Source organism: Sabethes cyaneus, chromosome 3 (assembly GCF_943734655.1).
Source record: "Sabethes cyaneus chromosome 3, idSabCyanKW18_F2, whole genome shotgun sequence".
Taxonomy (NCBI): domain Eukaryota; kingdom Metazoa; phylum Arthropoda; class Insecta; order Diptera; family Culicidae; genus Sabethes; species Sabethes cyaneus.
Window position 1 is genome coordinate 190195022 of NC_071355.1, and position 21363 is coordinate 190216384.

Sequence of the window (21363 nt, forward strand, 5' to 3'; positions counted from 1 at the left end):
AGAAATAAAATAAAGGAAGGCAAAAAAGTCGCAAGTGGGCCCGACTTTTGCGTTTTCCGTTTTTGGAGTAACATAAGTATTTTTCTTAGAGGAAAGCACAGCAAATTACGCACAATTTGTTCCTATCGCTAGCGGTTGATAACGAAATGGTTGGCAGTTTTATGTGCTTGTAATAATTATACCGTTTTTTTGTATGTCAGAAGGGCAACGGCATAAAACAACCGCCAACCAACATAGTAGTTACTATAAATCAGAATCCTATTCTTAGTTGACTCGCCGATAAATTATGCAGACGATTAATTGGTCAACTCAATAACCAGCCGCTTATAAATTTATGATGTGCAATCGTTTACTGTAAGCAATGCTTATTGAGAGTCAATAAATAATGCGAGTTATGATCATTTAGACCTAGTCTTTTATACCCTTTGGAAGCTCAAAAATCAAACCCTGTTCTGATTTAGTGTTTTAGTTCAGTTTAGGTTACTAACGTGGGTTACATTACGTAGCAAAAAATATTCAAACTTAACGATGAACAAGCAAAAATCGAAGAAAACTAAACTATCCGATTGTCATCTACTTAAGTGGTTTCAAAACCAACTGAAGCAACTGTTCAGGGAAACGGCTCTGCACGGTTATAATCACATCATGCGTAAGGATTATACGACGTCTGAACGAGCCCTTTGGGTGGTGGCCGTCAGTTCGGCTTTCGTAATCTCCGTTGTTCTACTGAGATACTCCTGGAGGTCCGATGCCGGAGTACACACCGTAACTGTTATGGAAACTACCAACTATCCGATCAGCAATATACCCTTTCCAGCGGTGACTGTGTGCAATTTGAATAAAATCTCCTTCAAAAGTGCTTTGAGAAAAGCTGAGAAAATGTGAGTTTATTCTTTTCCCGAACATTAGTTGGGCCACGTCATTGAATTTAAATCTATTTTCCAAAAGGATCCGCCCGGGAAACATGACAGCTGAAGAATTGGCCTGGAAATTCCGTCTGTTACTACACGTGTACGGTTTGGCAGACTCGAATGAAACTGAATACATTCGACTGCATAGTATCCTTCGAGCGAACAACTTGGACGTGGCACAGTTGATGGGAGAAATTGCCCAGCCCTGTTCGTCCTTGCTGGTGCGCTGCATGTGGAAAGGTACACTGTGGAGATGTGAAAACCTATTTCAGACCGTCAATAGCACAGAAGGGATGTGCTGTTCGTTCAATTATTACGGGCGACGCACCAGTTACTATCAAAAGTAAGGAATGATGCAATTTAGAACAATGCGGTGCTGTGGGTGCGATTAGAAATATTTATATTCGAAGCTAAAAATGAATTTTTTTCAACTCGTGATAGTACTCCAATCTTATGTTCGATGATTTGTGTTCTGCAGGTTCAACGTAGATTATTTAAAATAGACGTTTCATTGTTTTAATGTTATATGAGTAATAATCTTTACGTCAAACGACGCATTTCTTTGCTACACTTACGTTAGCATTTGTATAAAAAAAAAAACAAACAATACACGATCCTTGCCAATTAACAGATAACCGCTGACCGCTGTAGAACGGTTCAGTGAATTGTTTCATCATTTTTTTTTCGTCCAGGCAAACTTTTGGTAATATTCCTAGCGAACCAAGGCGCGTGACGGCCAGTGGTCTTCTGACGGGTTTACGGGTGCTAATGAATCCCGAAATAGACGATTACCACACTACGGATGTGGGTACCGCTGGAGTTAGGATTATGATTCACCATCCGTATGACTATCCAAATGGAAATGCCGAAGCGAAGATTGTGCTTCCAAAAATGGTTGCCCTAATCCCCGTTCAGCCTAGTAATGCTTGTCCCAGTAAAGATATTTTCAGTAATAAATTCGTTTAATTTTTTGTTTCAGAGGAAACATATACAAAAGATGACGTGTTAAGGTTGGATCCCTGGGATCGGTATTGCTTTGCGCATAATGAAGTACGGTTGAGTGTTATGCGGCGTTATTCCTTCGAAAACTGTATGGTCGAATGTCGCACGATGCGTGTTTTCGAAAGGTGTGGCTGTATACCGTATAACTTGCCCAATAACGGAACTGTTCCATGCTGCGAGATGAAAGATATGAAATGTATCCTGGAAAATGCTGACCTCTATCAAAGTGCTATACCAATGTTTAATTGGTCTATCATGGAAATGAAGGACAAAGTATTTCCTGTTTGTCGCTGTTTGCCAAACTGCGCATCCGTTCAATATCCAGCGGAAATGAGCAGTAGATTGTTGAATAGAACGTATTCGGATAAAGCTCAAGATTTCTAGTGGGTTGCGAACAAATTGTTTTACATATTCATAAATGTTTGTTTTTTTCAGCACCGATATTAAAATCAAGGACCTCAGTGCTCTTCACGTTTACTATAGCGATTTGGTTTCTACACGATTTCTTAAAAAAGTCAATCAAAATTGGTTGGATGTTTTAGGTAAACCATATTTTAACTTTTCTGGATTGTTCCGAAATACTTAAATAATTTTTATATTATAGCATCGTTCGGTGGCATACTCAGCTTGTTTCTTGGTTTTAGCATAATCACCGGTTTCGAAGTGATTTACTTCTTTAGCATCCGTGTGCTGTTCGATGTTTTTTCTCGCCCTAATAATCGCAATAACGTAATCGAGCATGCTAAGCTACCAAACTTGCATAACTGAAGGCGCATTAGTGATGCGAAGCTTTCGATTTTGTCGCAACGATAGTTTCTACCGGTTTGATTCAAATTGATTCAACAGCCTGAAACTAATAGGATAATCTTATCTTACGCTTATTGTACGTCATCGTTTGCGCTGGAATGTCTTTTATCCTGTGAGGCACAATATTGAATTACTAAGCTATTTGTAGGAAATTAGCAGGCACTAGAAAAATAGAAACTAAGGTTCCTTCAATTCATAGTGATACTGCGGAAAAGACCGGCAGCCCTAGAGTTGCATTAGAAAATTTTGATTGATTAATTGTGTTTTCAAACACTGAACATGTTTGTACCATTATTTCAAATATTTTGGAATAGATTGTGCATCATGAAACGTAAAATGTGATAATAATAAGCAAACTCACCAAGAGTGCTACCGATGCCCAGTCGGATGTATGTATGTAATTTTTCGCGAGTGAATTTTAAGCTCAACGAAGAAGTTTCAACCTAAGTTTTATTATTTTAAAAATAAGAATATTTAGTTATTTGTGTTGTTTGCTTTCAGTGAGATTCAGTGAGTAGAAATAAATCAATTAAAATATATGAAAATCTCTTCCTTAAAAATTGAGAGAGGCCGGCTCAGTGACAGATTGATTGTTTCCGTTTTCTTCTTCTGCATATTTTTGATGTAGAAAATTTAAATTCTCTACAGGTACCATTTACGGTGAAGGTCGTCAGAGTCCAGTTGCATTTTGTAGTGATTTCAGTACTTTCACGACGAGAACAGAGTTGCTAGTAGTAGGTAATATGAAACAGTGGCCAGCCCACCCATAGGAAATGAATACTTTTGTTATTGTACTTTTCTAAACACAGCTTTTTATTTATTTATTAGTTTAGTATTACATGCTATCATAATAAAGAAAAAGTAGAAGGTGCAACAGTGTTTCTTCCATGGATACAATAAACCTGTCATTCCTTTCATCTTACTTCAAGACAAAACTTGTTTGTAAACAATGTTTTTAGTGTCACCACCAGGAGCAAGTTAATTTAATAGCGAAAATTATTGGTCAATTTCATGCGCAACGTAAATATGGCATCACTCCACATATACACCCGTTTTCTTGGTAACGTACAACAAAAACGGTCGCGGATTCGGCATTGCAATCGAAACGAAATAAAGTTTTTCATATCAATTCAAGTGAACAGTTTGGGCAAAATCATTATAATATCTTACCAAATATCTGTTCAGGTGGTAAATTAAAGTTTTCTGTGTCTCAAGCAGAGATGGCACAATCACTTTGACTCAATTCACATTCATTTGACAGTACCGTCTCAGCCAAGCAAAATTTGACAAAGTTTTATATGGGACATTTGTAGAATTAGTTATTATCTACAATTTTACTGAACAAAGTTTTGCTGTATCTTTTGTAGTTACGGTGCTACAATGCTAGTAACTCGTTAATGACTAAATGAACGTTCACTTAGTCACTAAAGAGGTATTAGCATTGTAGCACCGTAAATACAAAAGATACAATAATACTTTATTCAGAAAAGTTGTAGATAATAACTAGTTCTTCAATCGTCCCATACATAACTTTTTTCAAATTCTGCATGACTTACGAGTAGGCGAACCAATCTCGTAAGGACTACACATCGAAACCTGAAATGTGTAGAGACGATGGAAGGAATCTAATCACAAACGAGCGCGAGGTGGTCGACAGGTGGAAGCAGCTCTTTGATGAACACCTCAATGGCGAATTTGCAGAAGGAAGCAAAACGGAAGTTAACCCAAGAGTGCCCATGGAAGATCTCTAAGAAGTCACACGAATAATCGGGTTGCTAAAGCCGTTGGTAAGGACCGCCTACCGGTAGAGCTTTACAAACATGGCCGAGAAACGTTGCCAAAGGCTCTACCAAAGAAAGAGAAGCTATCGGAGGAGTGGATGGAGGAAGTTGTTTGCCCCATCTACAAAAAGGGTGATCGGTTCGACTGCTGGAAGTAGGTACTCTCCCAGATCCTGTTATACTGACTGCCACCGATAGCACAAGGTTTCGTAGGGAATTGTTAGGCGGGTTTCATGGGTGCCCTCGTCACTGCGGACCAAATTTTCACTATCCGACAGATGCAGAAATATCGGGAGTACACGCTCCACATCTTTATTGATTTCAAAGCAGCAAACTATACAACCGATCGGGACCAGCTAAAGAAGATACTGCATATACTCGGTTTTCGGGATGAACTGACGCGACTGATCAGAGCTACATTGGATAGAGTAGTGTGTTTCGTGCGGATCTCGGGGACATTCTCGAGTCCCTTTAAGACGCGGCGAGGGTTTCGACAAGGTGACGCCCAACAAATATTTTGTTTGAACAGCAAATTATTCAACCGTTATATAGCCAATGTTCAGGAATCAAGCGCTTAATAAGCAATTATACACCAGAAATGTTTGCTGGGCGGCTTATTCTGCATGCTGTTCAACATCGCTTTTGAATCGGTGATTCGACGAGCGAGCATCGAAACGAGAGGCACGATTTTTATCAGGCGTAACCAACTCCTAGGCTTTACAGGTGACTTTGATATCATATCCAGGAGCTTTGCAACGGCCGGCGGAGGCAATCTACGCTAGATTGAAAGCGGAGTCTAGGAGCATTGGGCTAAAAATAATTGCTTCGAAGACTAAAAACATGAAAGGAAGAGGCGCACCTCCCATGGACGGTTACCGTTTACGGCGGTGAACTAGAAGTGGTAGATAAATTCGTATATTTAGGATCGCTGATGACCGCGGACAACAATACTAGTAAGGAGATCCAGCGGGAAATAGGGCCTACTTTGCTCTTCGCAAAACGCTACGATCAAGATGCATACGCCGCCGTACGAAGCTGACATTGTACAAAATCCTTATCAGAGGGGTAGTTCTTTCAGGCTGTGACGCTGCTCACGGAGAACATGCGCACCGTCGTGCTGCGGACGAGATTTGGCGGAGTACAAATTGAAAGCGGAGAGTGGCGGAGGTGTATGAATCACGAGTTACAGGCACTGCTTGGATAGATTCCCGGCGTCTTCTTCTTCTTCTTCAGCAGCATAGAGCCGGGGTGGCTTGTGCTGTTTCAAGCACTCGTCTCCATTCAACTCGGTCTTGGGCCACTCGTCGCCAATTTCCTAGTCATCGCAGAAGTCGCAAATCGCTTTCGACCTGGTCGAGCCATCGTGCACGTTGGGCCCCCTGTTCCTGGTGCCGGCGGGGTTGTTGAAGAGGACTATTTTCGTCGCACTGTCGTCCGGCATCCTTACGACGTGTCCGGCCCACTGTAGCCTGCTAACTTTCGCTAGATGTACGATGGGAGTCTCCCCAAGCAGTGCCTGTAGCTCGTGATTCATTCGTCTCCTCCACTCCACTCTCCACTTTCAGTTTGTACTCCGCCAAATATTGTCCGCAGCACTTTCCGCACAAACACGGCAAGGGCGCGTATGTCCTCCGTAAGCAGCGTCACGGTTTCAAGTCCATAAAGAACTACTGGTCTAATAATGGTTTTGTACATCGTTAGCTTCGTGCGGCGGCGTATGCTTCCTGATTGTAGCGTTGTACGAAGGGCAAAGTAGGCTTGATTTTCCGCTTGAATGCGCCGCTGGGTATCCTTACTAGTGTTGTCCGCGGTCACCAGCGATCCCAAATACACGAACTCCTCTACCACTTCTAGTTCGTCGCCGTCAACGGTTACCGTCCGTGGGAGGCGCGCATTTCTTTCCTGTGAGCCTCTTCCTTTCATGTATTTGGTCTTCGGCGCATTTATTTTTAGCCCAATTCTCCTAGACTCCGCTTTCAGTCTGGCGTAGATTGCCTCCGCCGTCGCAAAGTTCCTGGCAATGATATCGAAGTCATCTACAAAGCCTAGAAGTTGGCTACTCTTGGTAAAAATCGTGCCTCTCGTTTCGATGCCCGCTCGTCGGATCACCCCCTCAAGAGCGATGTTGAACAGCATACAGGATAGACCGTCAACTTGTCTCAACCGGCGCACATAGGAGTATTTGCCCCAAAAAGCTGGCCAAAATTCTAAATTGCTTCTTTCCAGTCGATATTGATAAAACATGATCAGAAATTAAATATTTCCCAACTCTGCATATGAAGTTAAAGAAATTGCCAACTAATCCCCTGTAAAGTTCAATTCGTATCTTTCTCTTATATTTATAAAAAACCGATTAAGAACATAACCATTTATTAGGTGATGGGATGTGTGTATGTATGTGTGTCAGTATGTATGTGAGCTAGTACAGGTGTATGTGTGATGTAAAAGTGTATATATGTATGTAAATGTGTAGGTGTGTACGTATACGTATAGAAGCATCACATTCTAGTCTTCTGTTTCATAGTCGCTGCATTTCTCATATTCTTCAGTTTGAAATTGATTAGTCTCCAACATCTTCAACGTTTCGGTCGAAAAAGGTTTGCTTTTTTTCTTGGTATCGGCCTTGAGCTGCTAAGCAATGGATCCGAATTAAGCAGAAGTCTATTCAAAACATCTCTGTTGCATTGTATTCTTGAAAATTTCCTACCAAAGTTTTATTTAGTACAGTATATTGTTTTTTATTATGAATAATTTAAACATACATACTATGAGAATAAATGGAATTTAAAATTAACTAAGCCCATCATGTACTTTCTCGAATCACTCTAGAAGTCGATGGCAAACCCAATAGAAGTCAAATCATATACCTTAACGACCAGAACCGAATAACTTCCGTTAACCTCCGCGAAAGTGGTCAGTTCACTGACCATCGGACGATAGTCATTAATACGGTACATGTACGGTAACCATAATGAGGGTTCTCCGTAACATTGAATAACATCTTTTTCTCTATAAATGACTTTGAACGAGTGTGTGAAATGATTCAGGGCGAGACAAACGCAGACTGTGACTGTTGCCGGCGACCTGCAAATATGCCTTTCTTACCCCGTTCGAAAGGTGCCGGTCTTACTCCCAAGGCACGTTTTTTAAGAAGACGATTTTTATACATTTATTAATCATATTTCTACTTAAATCTCACTTATGAAAAACAATGCTAGCTATAATATATAAAATCTTAAAATTTAGTTTGAAACTTCTTCTGAGAAATAAAGCTTAAAACCTACTCGCGAAAAGTTATAACGGGCTGCGCATCAGCGACACTCGCGTTTATTTTGTTTATTATTTTGATATTTTATGATTTATAGTAAGCTCGATCTGTTTTAAAACATCTGAAATAATAAATACAAATATGTTGAGTCTTTAATAACACAATTGATTAATGCATTCTAGTAAAACTCTATGCGTGCTTGTCTTATCCCCTGTGCCGGTATTACCCGCACGACTCCTACCTTAAAATGATTAAATGTCTAAAAAACGATAAAGCGGAACCATGCGGAAGATTTTTCGATTCCACTATATTCTGTGATGTTTGACCTATCTGATGGTGATTGAAATTTTGCCGGGACATGCTCGGAAGGTTACCAAAACATTGATTAAAGTATTAAGATCTTACCACTATTTTTGGGGTAATTTTCGTAATCACTATTCGTATCGAAGACATTCATTAATTTTATGCAATTATACATGAAAACTATTGAATAACATCCTTCTTTGCTGATAAATACTTACCCATGGTGAATAGACACTATTTCACTCGGATTTTTAGGTTTTTGCACCAACGAGCGGAAGAACGCATTTTAAAAGCGAAAAAATTTACTGCCGAATGGCGTTCTAAATAGGCAGCTTGCTGAGCGAAGAAAAGCATAAATTCAGTTCAAAATCATACTAACGTGACTAGTAGACTATGCTGAGATTACAGATACTACATATAAATAAAAATCATGCATTTCATATTTCGGACTTATGGCCAACTTTTTGGGCCAAATACTCCTATGTGCGGCGTCGCGTCTCGAAGGGACTCGAGAGTGTCCCAGAGATGCGTACGAAACACATCACTCGATCCAATGTAGCTCTGATCAGTCGCGTCAGTTTGTCCGGAAAACCGTATTCGTGCATTATCTGCCATAGCTTGTCTCGATCGACTGTATCGTATGCTGCTTTGAAATCAATAAAGATGTGATGCGTGGGCACATTGTACTCTCGACATTTCTGCAAGATCTGTCGGATAGTAAAAACTTGGTCCGTAGTCCCCCATGAAACCTGCCCGATAATTCCCTACAAGCTCTGCCGGTAGGCGGTCCTTCCCAGCGGCTTTATTGGTCTTCAGCAGCCCGATTTCTCGTTTCCCATTCCCATCGTACCTCTGGCAAAAGTCGGTAAGCTACGGTGGGTCGGACGATAGTGTGACGAAAACAGTTCTCGTCAACAACCCCACCCCGGTTGTTGATTTGTGTTATCTAGGCCCTAAATATTTGTTAGAGGAATTTTCCGTTTTGAGAGTGTCTTGTCGCTTCTGTGTTCTATCCAGTGTTTTTCGATCCGTAATGGCGGACAGCCTAAACCGTGTTCGTAATATTTGAACAGTATTTTTAACATTTTTATGTACATCGCAAATTAAATGTGTGATTAAATATAAATTTTACTTTTCCCACGTTCTCAGAAATTGCAATGTAATGTCAAAAAGGCTGTTAAGGCTTGTTCGCGACAAAATTTGGACACCCCTAAACACACACAGCTTCGGGAATACAATAACAATGAGTGAAATAGTTTGCAGGGTGGTAGATGTATGTCTGTTCCTTCTGAAAATATAACACTTGTTTATATTACAAGCGCTCAGTGTAAAATGGCGTCGAAAGAAGAGCAGGTGCGAAAAGCAATTGTGTGCGGTCGCAATGAAAATCCAGATCTCTCGTTAAGAAAACTTGCCAAAAAGCTTGGATTTCCTCCAAGACCATATCTTTCTGTACGTACCATTGCTCGTAAAATAAAAATGTCGCCAACCTTCGTGACAACTTCTAAGCAACGACAAGGCATGAAGTCTTTCAAGGTTAGGACTGTGCCAAACCGTAATGATAAGCAAAATACGACGGCCAAAACACGCGCTCGTAAGCTTTATCGCGAATACTTAATGAAGTTTCCATGCGTTATAATGGATGATGAAACGTATGTCATAGAAGACTTTAAACAGCTTCCTGGTATGTCTTTTTACACTGCCATGAAACGGAATGGCATTGCAGAGCATTTTAGGACAAAGAAGAAAGCCAAGTTCTCCAAAAAATATTTAGTATGGCAGGCCATATGCAGCTGTGGTCGAGTAAGCAAAAGTTATATCACTACGGGATCGGTTAACAAGGAAATATTCCGTGAAGAATGCCTGCAGAAACGATTGTTACCGTTCCTACACAGCCATGATGTACTCTCGCTGTTTTGGCCTGATTTCGCATCCTGTCACTACGCCAAAGATGTTTTGGAACGGTATGATGCTAATGGAGTCCATATTGTACCGAAGGAGGCAAATCCACCTAATTGTCCAGAATTACGCCCCATCCATCGGTATTTAGCTTTGGTGAAGAGAGAGCTGTCCCAGCACAAGCAACAAGCAACAACTATAGATAAATTTCGAAAATCTTGAACAAACGCAGTTAAATTGGTTGCCAACAAGTCTGCACTGACCCTCATGGCAAGGGGATAAACTCCAAAGTTCGCCAAGTTTTCATGCAGTCCAAATAAGTAATGTTAATTTGTTTGATAATTATAAACGATACACACATCAATGATATAAAATTGTTTCATGGATTAAACTTCTAGCAAATTTGTTTTATTGCAAAATTGAGGTGTCCAGATTTTGTCGCGAACAAGCCTTAATATAATACGAACACGGATTATGCCAACAGAGACTATAGATTACAGAGGCGACAAGGTACTCAAAATCCATTAAATTTTGAATCAAAGCGGAGAGTTACCTTTATTTATAATGGTACTCTCGGCTTTGATTCAAAATTTAGCAAAATTTGAATGCCTTGTCGCCTCTGTAATCTATAGTCTCTGCACCCTGAGTAATCCATAAAATTTGTGCTGATATAGGTTCCGTTTGGTAAAGTTTATAGACCAACAACTCTGCCGTTTTCTTTTCTTGTAAATACTGGATAGTCAGTAGTTACTTGTATACAACTTTTTTGTTTCTAATGATTTTGCAGTAAATAAATGTTCAATTTTCTTATGAAAGGAGTAAAAAGCCTTCGTAAAGAAATGAAAAATTTATTGAAGTGAAAAAATAAAATAATATGTAAAATAATAAAGTCTGTGAAAAATTGGACTGTTAAGCAGTTTTTTCAAGAAGCTGTGATCTTGTCATTGTACTGAACTCCACAATACATTTTTGGCCATGATATTACTTCTACGTACTGCTAAGTAATGCAATAAAAACAACAAAAACGTATTTTTCCACATGGATATTACATATTTTTTTCAAAAGTTAGCAATATTTATGTAATTAAATCATGCAAAGTTTATTCACATTTTAGTACCATTCACATGCGCTAAGCTTTCATTGTTAATAGGTGTAGTATGATTTGAACATTTCACGATTTAAATTATTTACGCCGTTTTTTTTAACATTTTAAAATTTTAAAAAGTGTGAGAGCTTTGGCAAATATTTATTCGTATTCATTCATAAACATTCTCATCAACTACATTAAATTGATTGAGTTCACACCGATGGAAGCACTGTCAGTTGATAAAGTTCGCTCCAGTTTAGCTGCAATAATGGTATATTTATAGGCCATTTAATGAAGGCCTAGCTCATTTCCGCACAGCTGGTTGCATTGCAAGACGTTGCTTATGCAAATCGGAATTTAAAAAAAGTAATATAAACACGGTGGTGTTCAACATCGACATCGGGAATCTCCCGTTGTTTCCAGAAGTACGTCCACGTTATATCCGGTTAAGCAGCTTCAAGTATCGTATTTATGGGGATACATTCCTGGGTAAGCACTGAACCACTTGATGCGATTGTAGATCGATTTGCGGTGTCCTCTTAAAAACGCGACAGATAAGGTAGTAAGCCTGCTTCTGAATTGATAGGGACTTGTGTTATATATTGCAGCTTACTGATTAGCAGCTAGTTAGTTGAGGGAAAACGTCACTCGAGGATGGATCTCCAGAAGACAACCTGCATCCTGGTGGTGTTGCTTTGCGCAAGTGCAGTGCTTTGCGGTGAAGTTGCACGGTACGATAATTATCGCGTTTATGAAGTCGTTGCCGGTTCTGCTGACCAGCTCGGAGTGCTGAAAGAGCTGCGTGATTCTAGTGACAGTTACATTTTTCTTCACGGCGGTAACAAAGTGGGTGATAAGTTCAATATTGTGGTGGCTCCCCACAAATTTGCAGATTTTACGGAAACACTTGAAAATGAATACATCACTTTTCGAATGCTTGAAGCGAATCTGCAGCAATCGATCGACGAAGAACGCATTAGAATACAAACAAAACGAGCCAGAGGTGTTTTCGATTGGACTGATTATCACGAGTTGGATGAGATTCATAGCTGGTTAGAGATGCTTGGTTCCAAGTACGAACAAGTAGAAGTCATCGAGGGCGGGCATTCCTATGAGAATCGTTCGCTGAAAGGCGTAAAAGTTTCTTACAAAGCTGGAAATCCTGGCATTTTCCTTGAAGCTGGTATTCATGCTCGTGAATGGATTTCTCCAGCCACTGTGACTTACATTTTGAATGAGTTGCTTACTAGCACAGATCCTGCGGTAAGACATATTGCTGAAAACTACGATTGGTATGTCTTTCCAAGCGTAAATCCGGATGGATACGTGTACACACATAAAAGAGATCGTCTTTGGCGCAAAACTCGCACTCGTTATCCAGCAGGTTGTTTCGGAGCAGATCCGAATCGTAACTAGGATTTCCATTGGGCTGAACAAGGAACAAGCAATCGGTGCCAATCGGAAACCTACGGAGGACCGTACGCTTTTTCAGAAGTAGAAACTAAAACGCTCTCCAAATACATAGAATCGCTGAAGGGAAAAATCCAAGCCTACATCGCGTTCCATTCCTATTCACAACTGCTACTGTTTCCCTATGGACATACGATCGAACACACGTCCAACCATGATGACTTGAATGATATTGCTAACGCTACTGTTACATCGTTGGCAAAGCGATATGGAACCAAATATCAGTACGGGAATATCTACGAAGCCATCTATCCGGCCAGTGGTGCCAGTGCTGATTGGGCGTACGGTACACTGGGAGTAAAGATAGCCTACACCTACGAGCTGCGACCGAGTAGCAGCTCCTGGAACGGATTTGTGCTTCCACCGAGGCAAATCATTCCAACTGGCGAAGAGACCTTGGACTCTCTGGTAACACTGGTTGAGGAATCGGCCAAGAAGGGCTACTATGAAAATTAGCGCGGAGTGTTTTACAAATTGACTATAATGGAATGTAAACTGAACAATGAAAAGCAATAACGCTGATTGTGCCTCTTGAAACAGTGCAAATAACGATCTGGTTTAATTGGCGTTTTGAAGTGTGCTTGCCGGTAGATAACGTTTCTAATATGATTTGTGCAGCTGATTGGGATCAGAATATGAATTCCATTTGTTGAATACTAATACGTGAACTGAACGTAAACTTTATTTAAAAATGAACATTTAGCTCCGTATGGAAGTTTTTGAAATAGTGATTGTGATAAATTGATACATTTGAATTATGCTAATTAATTAAGTCATTATATTACAGGAATAAAGTTTTATTCAGGACAATTAACATTTTTATGTAGTAAACGCTTTTAAAACAATTGAGATTTTTTGATCCCCGAACAAAAGAATGAGTGAACAAATTCTTGTGGACAAAAAGGAATTTTTGTTTGGCATGCTTGACATTATTTTCGACTAACATGTCGACTAACCTAGTTTTAGTAAATTCATAGGTGTTAACGGAATTACTAAAACCAAGCATAGTTTGATAAAAGTTAATGTCTGTTTATGAAGTTCAAAAATTTATTTATAATAAAGGCATGAGCCAATCAACTTTGTTCATTCAAGTCTTAGTATTTTTTTAACCCATTTTTTAACCAAAAGATTTTGCCATAGTGTACGGAAGGCAATAGTAATCAAAAGGAAAAGTAATTATAAAATATCTAAATTATACTTTTATGAAAACAAAATTTAAATATATTTAAACCCTCCTTAATGAAAATGAAACAAATACAATGAGTACCCAGTGGATACTCCTTTGAAGGGTCTCAACAAAGAGAAATTGGCAATCAATATTAGATTTATAAAACTAACGTATAAATTTATGGTTTTGAAATAAGTGATAGTTCGACGAGATGAAATTATTTATAGAAGTTAGAAGTTGAAACGGTTATGAAAATAAGTGAGTAAATCTTTCTTTGAAGAGAGTCTTCAATCTGAACTTGAAAGTGTTGCTATTTTGAATAAATTTTAGCTCGCTGGGAATAGAATTTTAGGGTAGACTGCTGCAGGTTGAGACCAGCTGCAGGTTGAGAAAATTCGATTATTTTTAAATGAATATAAACAGTGCCCCAAATCTTACTCTAAACATCAAACCTAAGCCTTTTCTTATATTCAAGTTGATTTAGAAGAAACTAGGGCACGAGAGGGTATTTTCAACCCATTAAGCAATGGCATCTATTTTTTCGTCCTATGGCCTAGTTCTAGTGGAAGAACAGGTGGTTTTGCCGTTCTTTGAATAAAAAATAGTAGATTATTTACAGTCTTGAGAAAATTGTTATAACATATTAAAATTGTGTGTCGGCAAAGTATTCTTATTGGCGAAAGAAAAGGCAAATAGGCTGAATTTGGAAACCTGCTGAAAATACTCTCCCGTACCCTAGATGCATATTTTCGTTGTAAGCCGAGTGGGTCATAAAAAATGGTAAAAGAATTTATTGGAAACTTTTCCGAGCCAATATTTTTTTGTTTTCCTCCAACAATTAGTTAAGGATTTTTTATGTATTTGATAAGTTTTTGAGTACTCTTCTACGGCAAAGACTATTTAAATATAGAGTAGGGCGATTTTTGAAGTTGTCTTCAATTTTCGTGAGATATACAGAAGGACAACAACATAATAAATTTTATAGTGATGCAGTAACTCAATGTCTTCACATTCAACGATAAATCATCTGCGGTAATAGAGTTTTGCAAAATAAATTCTTCTTTCTTCTGATCAAGTACAGATTCGCACTTTTACCCCACTAGCGGGGCAAAAGTGCGAATACCGCGGGGCAAAAGTTCGAAGCTAGAATCCATGAAATTAGCCCAGCAGTAGCTAACAAAATCATATTATCTTCAATCTGCGTTATGTTTCGGTAAGGAATATTCTCAACTTGCACCTTTTCTATTTTGCGCTGGTATATTGCAGCCTCCGTTAGATCGAAACTTTTCCAAACGTTTGTTTTTTGTTTCAACAGCGGAAACACATCGTTTTTCTTCGGCCAACATCTGTAGAGCACACAGTTTTCTACAGTTCTTTCATTTCTAGTATCTGTAATATAGTGCCTAAGGCTGTATATAATTAGCTATACATTTTTGCCTCGTCCATGAATCGCACTTTTGCCCCGTCCGTGAATCGAACTTTTACCCCACTAGGCGCTTGATGGGGTTAGATTAAATTACGGAAAAGCGAAATATATTTTGTAAATTATTTTCGCCGTATTTTCAAAACAGATATGTGAGTGAAGTAAAACGCTATCACAAATTTTCAACAAGTAATATCCTCCTGTTGATATCGTATTTGCCGTATAACGAAAAATTACATCAAAACCGCCCTAAAATAACATTTGCACATAACTCAGCAACTATGCTTCGTAAGCAACCAAAGTTTACGTTAGATTCAAGCTGTCAAAGTAGTCACTCATCCATGCCAATGTAGAAAATTTACTCGGAATCTACACCGATAGATCATTGAATCGCACTTTTACCCGCATCGCACTTTTACCCCTCCTTACTCTATATGTATTGTGATAATATAAAAAATGGTTATGTTAATATGGCTTGGTTGTGCTTTTCAAAAATTTGGATTTCTCAACCTGCAGCACAAATTTGCAAAATTTTTTTCAATATTTTATCAATTTTTTATGATTGTAAACTACTATATAAGCAAGTTAAACTTCTTTGCAATAAGTTTTGTGTATAAACTGCTTTATACTGGGTTGAGAGGGTCAAATAAACATTGGCGTCCCTACCGGTTGCTATTGTCTTATCTTGCCCATATACCAAATCATCTTACCGTCAATTGACAGATACTGGCGCCCTTGTTTACGTTTTGGACAATTTTCTTTTTCGTTTATATCGAATGTAACGTGTGTGTTTAACACTTTACAGGCATAATGACTTTTTTAATTTAGTCATATTGCTATTTAAGCAACAAACTTGCCGTTAAACAACTGAATCTTTGTTGGATTCTGCCGTCTGTTATGTAAACAAGGGCGCCAGTAGCTGCCAAATGACGTCACCTCGATTTGGTCTATTATTTTCGTAGAAAATTGGTCTAATTTTAATGCTTGATGTTCGAAAAATACCATATGAAGAAATAAAATGGATTTTGTTTTCACTTTTGTAAAAACCAAAAAATTTCTCAACCTGCACAACAATTTTTTTTCGCAAATTTAGGACATTCACGGAAATGAACATAATTTCTTTATTTTGCTAAAATCAAATATTTTGCAATTTTTTTTTAATAGACAATAGAAATACCTTTCCAATGATGTAGAACACTCATAATTAAAACATTTTGATTGTATTATAATATTTTATATAATGATATTTTGATTAAGTTTTATGGACCGAAAACAAATTTGGTCTCAATTTGCAGTTGTCTCCCCTACATTTACGATCCTTTAAACGTTGCTCGCCTTTGACCTAGAGTAGTCAGAGCTCTAGTAGGTACGTAACAAATGATTAGCTTGCCTAGTGTTTAGTGAATGACTTGTCATTCATTGAGATTGGAAGATTGTGATGTCTATTATTATCGCACAGAATGTTGTGAATAAAGGTGTATGTTTGTAAATCGCATAATGCTCGAATTGAAAGAATGCTGTGAGACCTATCTGAGTAAATAATCTGTGTTGGGTGCAAATATGCTAGACCACTGATAAATTTCATGCACCTAGTGTGTATGCAAGCATTACAGTAAGTTTGTAGTGTTTTACGATTTACAAATGAACTAACTAAAGTTTTTGGAGCGTCTTAGTAGAATACGAAGCCTGAAATTAAATAAAAAGAAAGCTATTCCAATTAAATTCTACTATCTATATTTATTCGCGACAAATACGTATTTCGCCTACGACTTGCAGGCTTTCTCAGTGTCTGTTTTCGAACTAGTTTTCGAGCCTGCAAGTCGTAGGCGAAATACGTATCTATCGCGAATAAATATAGATTAGTAGAGTTTAATTGAAATGGACTAAGCCGACGAAGGGTAACTTTCTTTCCCAAAAACTTGATGATTACTCCACGATAAAGTAGCAAGCACCATGCCTAAATATTTAAATTCCGTAGTTTCTTCTATGCTGAAAGATCCGAGTGTGGCACAGCTTATCTGTTGGGAATTTCTTACTTTTTTCTTAGGTGAGCGAAAAATCATATACGTTAGTTTTTTGAAAGATTAAGTGAAATAAAATTGATTGAAAAGCGATCATTGAGAATTTTCAGATCGTATTCCATTTCAGACACTGCAGTGATAGGATTTTTACTCGGGTAAAATAATGTTGTGTCATCAGCAAACAATTTCGGTACTCTTTTTATTCGAGGGTCCGCGAAATCGTTAACGTATACCAGAAAAAGGAATGGCCCTATATTTCTGCCCTCAGGGAAGCCATTTTCAAACGATAGATTTAAAAATAAAAATGAATTAAAAAATCATGAGGGCATCTACGGGCACGCTACGGCTATGAAAGGTCGCCTCCGAGCTGACCATGAAACACAACACCCTAACAAATACGGCCTAACAAATAAGTCGTCGTATTTACGAATCTTGACTGGGAGGGGCTGTTAGCGTCAGTAGGACAGCAGGAGTTGCATTCGCTAATAGTTGGATGGGACGTCTGTCGAATAACAAAATAAGTAGGTCAAACCCCGAAAGCGGAAGCGCAGAACTTTGCTTTGCCAAATGAATTTTCTTTTCCAGGTTATTGAACGCGTTGGAAGACAAAATGATTATCAAAAAAAAAAATGAAAAAATGAACTAGAACGCATTCGGATAAATTATTCTACAATTTGAGAAATAGTATGGCTTTATTTTCGACTCTTCAACGGAAGTTTTCAGTCAAAATAGTTCTTAAGTACAGATGCACTTCTTCTCCACTGCATTAAAAGTCTCTATTCCCACTTTAAAATATCCACGTTCCTTGGCCTCATGCACGAGCGTTACCAACGAGTCTAGTGTTTCCTCGCCAGTGGGAATGATTTGCTCTGGAGGCAGAACAAATCCGACCCATCCATGAGCTGGCCGCAATTCATACGTGTACACCAGTTTGATACCCTGCACTCCATAGGCCCATTCACCACTGCCACCGCTTGCCGGATATATGGCATCGTAGATATTACCGTAGCGGTATTTTGTCCCGTATCGCTGTGCTAGTGACGTAACAGCTGCCTTTGCGATGTCATTCAGATCCTGATGGTTTTCCGTATGTTGGCTAGTGTGGCCATAAGGAAACAATAACAGTTGAGAGTACGAATGGAATGAGATGTATAATTGGATTTTGCCTCTCAGAGAATTAATGTATTCCGAGAAGGTTTTCATTTCGACTTCTGAGAAAGGAAATGGCCCTGCGAATGATTCAGCAGTGCAACGATGACTGGAGCCTTTTTCTGCCCAATAAAAATCCCAGTTTCTGTTTGGATCGGCCCCAAAACATCCTCCGGGAAATGGGGTTCGTGTCTTGCGCCACAATCGATCTTTTTGGTGACTGTAAACGTAACCATCTGGATTGACGCTAGGAAAAATATACCAATCGTAATTTTCCGCCAGGTTTCTTACTTGTTTATCCTCACTAGTTAACAGTTCATTCAATATGTATGTAACCGTGGCCGGTGATATCCATTCACGAGCATGGATTCCTCCTTCAATGAAAATTCCTGGATTACCGGACTTGTACGACACTTTTACCCCTGTCAAGGTACGATTCTCATAGGACCGGCCGCCATTGATAATCTCCACTTGACTGTACTCTGTGGCCAATTTATCCAACCAGGTATTAATCTCATCCAGGTCGTGGTACTCCGTCCAATCAAAAATACCCTTAGTTCTTTTCGAAAGCATTCGATTTCGTTCATCATCGATACTTTGTTGCAAATTCCTGTCCATCAGTCGCGGATACATTCCTTCATTCTCCAAAGATGCAACAAAGTCGGCAAATTTATGCGGAGCCACTACAATACTAAAACTATCACCTATTTTATTGCCACTTTCTAGGAAAATGAAACTATCACTTGAGGTTTTCAGGAACTCCAGCGTCTCCAAATGTTTCGCACTATTGGCGACTACTTCATACACTCTGTAGTTATCGTATCTAGCAAACTCCGTACCGCAACCATTTTTAACCACAATCAACACTAGCATAAACTTTTTTATATCTAGAACACTCATCCCGCCGAATCTCCAATCCAGGACTGATGTGAGTCATACGCCGAACGTTTAATTTATAGGGAAATCTGCCCCGTCGGAACGTCACAGGGCTTTAGTTGAAAACGCCACACCTCTTCTTTAATACGAGCGTTTGATATGCGCGGACCATTCAGAGGATGGAACGTGATTTGAGTATTTTTTCTTCCGATTTTTCGCACGAGAGTAAGAGTGCGTGTTGTTATGCCTCAAGAACGAGCGTGTTCCTTATCGAGAATCCATTAGACAATGTCGATGGCACTTAACGGTAATTTGAATAACGAATTGGTCGTAAAAAGTCACTATATATGGAATTGTTATGCAATGCCGCGATTGGGATGGAACAACTCCTACATGGCCATTGACCTGTCCTCATTTACGTCAGATGTTTTCTGTTGTGGAACCAAACGAGCTAAGAGTTTTGTTTTGTGAGATGATGATGCGGTACAAAATCAAACTAGTTGTATCAAAGAAATACTTTATTACTTCCTCATTTCAAAGTAACATAAAGTGCGATTCCTAATGACTGAATGTAATACTATACTCTATTCAAAGTAACAACATTTTTTACAATCGTTTTTTCGGGAAGTTGGACCCCTAAAACTCAGTCTCGTAAACTCAGTGTGTAAACTAGTAGATACATCCGAACTAATCGAATTTGACGCCAAAACCTATTATGGATGTTACATGGAATAAAACACCTATATCCATTTATTTTATTACACGTATTAAAAAGATGCCATCAACAACGTAGAGCAGAAGTTGTTCATTTCAAAACAATGTAACATCACTAACAACCGCTCAATAGGAATGTCCGTTGACCAGGAATAGGTCTGTCTAGGCATTTTTTTTCTTTTCAAGGCTATTTACTATTAGAACTAATGATGAAGCCTGTAAGTCGGAGATATTTATCTATCAGAATAATAAATAAATAAATACACTAAGACACTATAGAAGTATAGGATTTCCTCATTTTCTTGGTTATAATGTGGTAACAAATTCATAGCACTTACTCCTACAAGAAAAATAATTAATTGCAAAAATAATTAATGTTACAAATAAAAAGTAATAAAGTGCAGCTAAGAGTTATCACAATTATCATTTTGGGGGCACAGCAATTTAAGTGATGCTTTCTGCATCAGACTTTACTACAATATAGTTGTAGTGCTCAGATTGAACCCTGCTTCGCTATTGCAAGCGTAAATGCAAATAAAAACTCGCGGATGGTTATACACGGGACTATCGAGCTGCTGAAACACGAGCAATAATGGATTAGTTATTTTATTAGCTCGATCAGAATGGTCTGCCAAAAAATGTTAGAATGTGATAACTACAGTTTGTATTCGCTTCAAAATACATATGTACAAAAAAAAATTTAAAAGCACATATTATTTTTCTTCGCTTTCCCTTCAAACGGTACCAAGTTAGTATCAATGCTGTAAAAGTATTCTGTTACAATACTTGTTATGCAAAATATAGCGCGTGTTGTAATTCTAATGATTAATGCAAAACAAAAACGCTATCGTTTCGTACTTTTGTGATATTCTTTCGCAGGATTTTTTTTGCTGACGCCGCCATGCGCGATCAATTGTCTGTTTAAATGGAATGAGTATAAAGAAATTTTACCTGCACTAATTCAAGACTAATAAAAAATTTACATTTATCCAATTCATTCTACTCTCACAGTTGTTTTTGTATATGGCGTTAGTGCCACGGAGTATGCTGAAGTATGGCAGAACTGAAGGCTACGGGCAAAGAAGAAATAATTTTCGATGTAATTCTGTTATTATAAAAGGCATATTTTGTGTCGAGAAATATATATGTGGCGAATTGGGTATGAAAAGGAGAAGGCAATGAAGAAGCGTCCAACATAGCTCTAGTCATTCCAAGTTCCTACCTAGCGCCTCTACGCGGTCATACCCGGTAATGCTCTATCCTTAAGACCATTGGCGGAACCAGGAGGAGAAATTTAGCCTCGCTTTGAAAAACTGATTGGTTTTTCAAATTTAGGAAAAAACTATAGTTAGACAAATTTAGATAATAACAACTTGAGAGTAATTTTTATATGCTTCATAGTTTATAACTCCCATGCATTAATGTGCTATTAATTTAAATATGCCGACGAAATAAAATCGAAAAAAATTCTAGGGGTTATAACC

General features: G+C 38.5%; 3 protein-coding genes across 3 annotated transcripts; 2 read left to right on the top strand and 1 right to left on the bottom strand.

Annotated features, from left to right (window-relative positions):
• The first annotated feature begins 528 nt into the window (after nucleotides 1-528).
• LOC128740518 (sodium channel protein Nach-like) lies at nucleotides 529-2681 on the top strand. The gene is made up of 6 exons (XM_053836062.1): nucleotides 529-881; nucleotides 949-1254; nucleotides 1604-1830; nucleotides 1891-2296; nucleotides 2349-2455; nucleotides 2518-2681. The coding sequence occupies exons 1-6, from the start codon at nucleotides 529-531 to the stop codon at nucleotides 2679-2681; spliced, it is 1563 nt and encodes a 520-aa protein (XP_053692037.1).
• An 8842-nt stretch (nucleotides 2682-11523) lies between these two features.
• LOC128742107 (zinc carboxypeptidase A 1-like) lies at nucleotides 11524-13327 on the top strand. Its single transcript, XM_053838324.1, is given in 1 exon segment — nucleotides 11524-13327. A coding segment is annotated over 1 exon segment (1272 nt). The 5' UTR covers nucleotides 11524-11712; the 3' UTR covers nucleotides 12985-13327.
• Nucleotides 13328-17875: 4548 nt separating this feature from the next.
• LOC128740519 (zinc carboxypeptidase-like) lies at nucleotides 17876-19189 on the bottom strand. The gene has a single exon (XM_053836063.1). It carries the CDS (start codon nucleotides 19187-19189, stop codon nucleotides 17876-17878), a length of 1314 nt encoding a protein of 437 aa, XP_053692038.1.
• Nucleotides 19190-21363: the final 2174 nt, after the last annotated feature.

Coding starts and splice junctions, on each gene's coding strand:
- LOC128740518 (XM_053836062.1), top strand. CDS start 529: ATGAACAAGCAAAAATCGAAGAAAACTAAACTATCCGATTGTCATCTA. Junction 882..948: donor TTGAGAAAAGCTGAGAAAAT/GTGAGTTTATTC, acceptor ATTTTCCAAAAG/GATCCGCCCGGGAAACATGA. Junction 2,297..2,348: donor GATAAAGCTCAAGATTTCTA/GTGGGTTGCGAA, acceptor TGTTTTTTTCAG/CACCGATATTAAAATCAAGG.
- LOC128740519 (XM_053836063.1), bottom strand. CDS start 19,189: ATGAGTGTTCTAGATATAAAAAAGTTTATGCTAGTGTTGATTGTGGTT.